General features: G+C 44.7%; 1 protein-coding gene across 8 annotated transcripts in view; it reads right to left on the bottom strand.

Annotated features, from left to right (window-relative positions):
• Positions 1-1,693: 1,693 nt before the first annotated feature.
• The window catches only part of LOC106025956 (steryl-sulfatase-like), a 210,672-nt gene continuing 206,365 nt past the window's right edge, over positions 1,694-6,000 (bottom strand). For all 8 annotated transcript variants that reach the window (XM_063242777.1, XM_063242784.1, XM_063242778.1 and 5 more), the window contains one exon: positions 1,694-4,777. In XM_063242777.1, coding sequence (XP_063098847.1) covers positions 4,398-4,777 — 380 coding nt within the window. In that variant the 3' untranslated portion in view covers positions 1,694-4,397. The remainder of the gene's footprint in view (positions 4,778-6,000) is intronic.

Here is a 6,000-nt window from a genome sequence, read left to right as displayed (position 1 = left end):
CTCTGAGGCACCATGCATCCAGCAGAGAGATCTAGGGGGGTAGTTAGCTGAGCAGTGGTGCGTGACATAGTAGTGGTTGATGGTGATGGAAAATGGGACAGTCAGGGATCTCTGCAAGCTCAGTAGAAAAGCCCCATGCTGTTGGTGACAAGCATATTCCCCAGTGATCTTTGCTAACATTGGCGAAGGAACTGTCCAGGACCATGGCCAATGGGGTCTTGTAGTGGGGAAAATGATGACATTTAATTCTGAACAGGGAATGAGCAGGTGGGGATTGATAGCCAAGGAGCAGGAGGGGGCCCAGGGATGGCAAGTTCCTGAGAAGAGACCACCTCTGGGATGAGAGAGAGTCCAGCTGCACCAACCCAACAGGACTCTTGCTGAAGAGAAGGCAGGGTGACCAGAGCTCACCCAGACAGGGTGGAGGGCGAAGAACATGATATGGTATTGGGGTGAGCAGAAGGCACTACCCCTTCCTCTTTGGGGGGATTTGTGCTGACTCTGGTAGAGTTTTCTGATTGAGTTCACTTGAAAACAGAAAGAAAAAGACTTCTCTGCATTAAAATCCTCTGCTGAATGTCTGAGCAAAGCAAGCGCTCACCAGGCTAAGGTCTTTGCCCCAGACCCATTAAGACTCTGATGATGTGCGTATGTGTGTGTTTTTGGTGGTGTGTGTGGGGGAGCACAGTGTGTTTCACTATTAAACATCTGACACAAAGACTAGAAACACAGGAGAGCACCTCCAAAGCACACTGTGACCGTGTGGCCACAAATGCCCGTAATGACTTTCTTTTATATTTCGTTAATTCTCTTTTAGTTTCGTTGGTTTATTTCTGCAGTACGGAGGATTGCAGTGGGCATTTTCTACCCCTGAGCTGCATCCAGCCCCTCTTCTGATTTCAAAGTGCAATGAAACATGAAACATGGTCGGGCACCCATAAATCTGACTGATGGGTGTTGCATCCTCTATCTGTGTTCTATCCACGTGTCTGTGTTCTGTCCTCTAATGATTGAGGTGCCGATAGGTGGACACAGCACGTCTTAATTTTTAACACCCCTCCCCCATCCTCCCTCCCCCGTCTCCCCACCTCCAAGACTCCCTTCCCATTTGCAAAAGACCCACCTCTCTATTACCTATCTTTTATCTTGCTTTTTTAATATTTTAGACTTTTAAAATAATTTTTTTAGACATTTAAAACATTCTTTAGATTTTAAAGCTTGTGCTCGAGTTACTTCACATTATGGTCTCAAGGTGCATCTGTTTTTCTACGAATCTCTCAAGTTTGGCCTTCTTTACGGCACAGTAGTATTCCATCGTGTACAAACACCATGCCCATTCATCTGCTGGCCAACATCGAGGCTGCTTCCAAGATGTAGTTACTGTGAGTTGTGCTGCTATAAATACAGGAGCGCATGGATCTGTGTAAGAGGAAGTGTTGACCTCTTTCAGGAAGATACGTAGGAATGGAATACCCCAGGGTCAAACGAAATTTCCAGTCTTAGGTTTTTGTGGAATCTCCGCAGTGATTTGCATGGCATTTCTTACACTCTCTTGCACGCTTCAACCTCTTCTCTGAGCAAAGAAGGAACTTGATAATCGCTGCTGAACACATTGCTTAGCATCCTGGCGGGTGAACACACAGCATGTTAGAGAACTGAGTCACACAGGAAAGCAGAGAATTTGGAGGCAACCTTTTTAATTGCAAGAAGCATTTTATTCAGCTTTGCATTAGCATGTGATTAAGGATCCTTACATCTGATGCAATCATTCTGAAAGCAGCATTTTGGGGTAATGGGCCAAACACTATCCCTGTGTGAGTGTGTGCATGTGGCTTTTTTTAAATTTGAAACTTACTGTTTTTTGCCCGTTCTATATTGCATGTTATCCAGGGAAGTTTAAAACATTGGCCTCCTCTTTTAAGTTCTCTCTTACATACATATGGCACTTACAAGTTTATTTTTCTTGCAATGCCAAAGACTGGTAAAAACGATGCCAGTGCATGCAAGACTGAGCTGTTTGCTTAACTTTGGCATCAACATTAACATGAGGAATACGAATTTCTTTGTGAAGAACTCACCCAAAGCTTCAGAATGCATTAACAGTTGAATACAGAGCCGAAGCAATGATATCAATAGGGAGCTTTGAAACTATGGAACCATATCTTAAGGCTCTGCAAAATTATAAAAACGAACAGCATCTGTGCCTTCAAGCTTTGATACACCTCTCCTGGGCTGCCCCTCTCCCTTCCAAATAATCAAATTTCCTGTATACATTCAAAGCAAAACCTTGAGATGGTTACAAGTTTGAAATCTATGGTCACTATGGTTATTGGAAATCAACACGTCTCTGAAATGCCCTGAATTGTAATAGTGGTCTCAGTTACTTTGAGGCACTTTCAAGCTCAGTTCCTGTGCTGAGAGAGGTATATATTGTGTTTCACGCCCTCTTAACATCTCACACATTAAATATCTAATTCTGTACCCCAACGGGTCTACAGTCTCATCTATAAAAGTGCTTCTAGTGGCAGAATCCACAGCAGACATCCCCACACCCTTCAGAGTGTCCTAAAAGTCCGCTTGCACGGACTTCTTCAATAAGCAATGACATCCTAAAGTCTGAGTTTAGAAGTCATGGGTTTCTTTGATGCTTTTTAGGAATAATCTCCACACACATCAACATCCCCGTCCAGTCTTTGGTTAAGAATACTTCCTGCAACAAAACAGCATATTTTGCACAATTTCCAGGGTAAGAAATGCATGTTAACAGGAAAAATCTGGTTCATTTTGCAGTGTTAAAAAGTCCAGGGACACAATGGTATTGGCATCATTTCTTCTGTTTCTTTCTTTTTTTGATTTCTCTTCCAGGAAAAAAAAAGCAAAAATTAAAATAAGAGCTACTGGGGAAATGCTGTGGACTCTTGGGTGGCTTTTTTGTAGAGGAATTCATGATATTATGATCAGTTTTCAGAAAGCCCAAGACAGGCATCCATATCTCTCCAATCATCCAAGAGACCTCTATCACCCCATTTCCCTGCATGGTCTATGCTGGGCAAACAGGATGACCACACACATCCCCCAAACTGACAGAGGACCGGTACTCTGGTGCACTCTGGCTTGTCCATTTGTCCATAAAGGCATTAATCATTTTCTGAGAGGATGTGCAAAGAAATAACCACACTTCCAGTTCCAAGGCTGGAGAAATGGTACCCCAGGCAGACTTGGAAATCTATCACCTCATTCATCTCCTACGTGACCTGGTTCCGATTTTCCCAAAAGTTCTGAGGTTTGGGAGAAGTGGGATTAACACAAAATCACACATCTCATGGTTGATCCCAAGTCAAGTTCTTCCATCCGGGGACTAAAAACAAAAACCACAAGTAGGTACCAACATTACCTACTGATTTCTCCTCATTGGTTCATGCCTCAAAGTCAAGATAATCTCTTTCATGCTGATAAATCATGGCTGACATGTGCCCCATGCTGTGTGGACCCCAGATAACATACGGTTTCCATGTTAGTAATTCTGAATTATGTTCCAAGAGATCCCTGGGAAGGTAGCATCCTCCTATTTCCTTGTAATTCCCAGTCTCACTTGCCAAACAGCAAAATAGGAGAGTGACATATACTACGGGTGATATACTAGAAGTAAGTTCAGGAGGGCTCTGTCTTGGGCTTACTTTGGTTGAAAGATTTGGCAATAGATTCACTGCCCAAATTTATCGAGGAGCTTTTATTGCTTAACTAGTAATGAACACTGAGATTCCCCACCCATCTTAACCTTCTCAAGAAAACAAACTGTGTACATACGTGTATCCGTGTATCTGTGCTTCTATCTATGTGGTGAAAAGCATTTAATACGTGTTGCGATAACAATAATACTGAGTTAACTTCCTATAATCAAATAGGAACCTGCCATCCTCTTTGAACGGGAAAGAGGTCGGGCTTTCATTTGTTATAAACCTGAATACATTAGCATCTACTAAAGTCTGGGAATGTGACCATCTGTGTGCCGCTGTGCTGGTTAGTTTTTCAGGTTCCAGAACAACTTGAAGAGAACAAGGAAATGACATCTTATCCCCTCAGTGGGAGGATGGATGAAGTCACCCTTGAACTTGCCCCGCCTTGTCTTCAATAAGAAGTGAATGTCACATCCACTCAGCTGACACCAAGACCAAAGAACATGGCTGCGGAAGATATCTGTTGATCACTGTTCCCCTGCAGACCCTGGAAGCAATCCCCAGCTGGGTGAGCACGGATGTCCCATTCATGACTTCCAGGGATAGGACAAGGAATGGGTACATTTCCAAGGTAGCAAGGTAAGACACAGCATCGGCGATGAAGATGGGGAACCCAGCCACGTGCGTGCTTCCCGTCTCCAGGCACAGAGCGGCTCATGGCTAATTGCTCATGCTTTGACCCTGTTTTTCTCGGTCACACTGACAAGACAGTGAAGAGGAGGCTGAGGGGCAGCAGAGCTGGAGCCACGGTTTCCAGAAAAAGTTCCACATAGACAGCTGGTTGGGGACTTTCTGCAGGCTCCTGGTGTGGTCGTCTGCCGCTGCCTGCATGGCTCGGAGGATGTCATGGTAACGGGGCTCCGTGGCCGGCGTCAGCGGGTTTGTCTCCTGTGGATCGCTGGAAAGGTCGAACAGCAAAGGCGGGTCGTGATGGGTGATGTGCTTTCCGAAACATAAACACACATGTGTGGCAAAGCACCCATTGGCACCCTCCGGAGTGAAGTTGGGTGTGAAGTAAAAGGTTTTCCAGATGGACTTGCCTGTGGTTCAAAATACAGAGAGCATATCACTAAAGATCATCCTTCCATATGCTGCAGACATACACTGAATGTTAAAATTTAGGAACAGCTTGTTACAGTGAAAGATGGCATTGCCAAGAAGCCCTCTCACAGTCTCCCCCTTTCTTTGCACATATTTGTCTCATCACTCTTGGTAACTTCTGCAGCAGTTCTGCAAGTCCTCTTGCATGAGCATCCTACACACTGTGATCAGAGACACAATGAATGGTGCTGAGTGCTATCCAACAGAAAAGCAAGCTTCAAAAACACGATACTGTGCCTTTATCCACCTTATTCGCCAGATCCGGCACAGAACCACCTTTGGGTCTTCCCCAAAGTCACAATGACCCCGAAATGTCAATGCCCAAAATCAATTCGAGACATCAAGGTAGTCAAACCTGCTCAGCTTAAGTCTATCAGGAAGGAGGATTCCAGACGTGCTTCAAAAAGTGGCTAGAATGCTGAAGGGAAAGGGTTTGAGGGGGATTAATCACAATGTGTCTTTTTCTGTCTACAGGCTTCAAATCTACACATCTACCGTGAATTTTGATCACACATTGTATGCCAGCTACAAGCAGAAAGTGTTTCTAGGTGGCCCTTCAAGAAAGGTGAGCAAGGATTATTCAACTGTGGCTGGGGCATGCATCCTTCCCGGCCACCTCCAAGGCTTGAAAGGATGAAAGGGACAATGTAAAAATAATGTAGTGTAAATGTCCGTCATCTGCAAACCTCAAACCAAAAATAGGCTAACCCCAAAACTTCTTGTCATAAATAATGCCCCCAGCAATCAAAACTCACAGGCACCAAACGCATGCTCTAAAGAGACCTTCCTTTGGGTTGGCTGTGTAAAGTTTACAGGAAGCAAGCGAATTTCAGGTTCACACTCAGATCCCTTGCCCAAGATACCTCATGATCCTCGTGCAAATACAGGACCCTCAGATCCCAAACAATACGGAAACAAAACACTTCTGTACCCAACATTACAGAGGAGGGACACATGGTTTGTAGCTATCTGATCACCGGCGGAACCAAAGGGATGAGACGAAATGAATCCAGCAGTTAGCCTGAGCCAAAGCTGAACACAAAAACTACAGCATTTGTGTTTCATTCAGAGAACGTCTCTCTCCTCTCTTCTCCTCCTCTTCCTCTCTCTCCCCTCCCCCTCCACTGCCCCTCACATCGCATCTCTCTCTGTTCCATTTCCT

Source organism: Cavia porcellus, unplaced genomic scaffold, assembly GCF_034190915.1.
Source record: "Cavia porcellus strain 051 isolate PalLab524CR breed Dunkin Hartley unplaced genomic scaffold, mCavPor4.1 scaffold_33, whole genome shotgun sequence".
NCBI lineage: Eukaryota > Metazoa > Chordata > Mammalia > Rodentia > Caviidae > Cavia > Cavia porcellus.
Note: the sequence above shows the minus strand (reverse complement) of the source record. Positions and strands in the feature narration are given on the sequence as shown.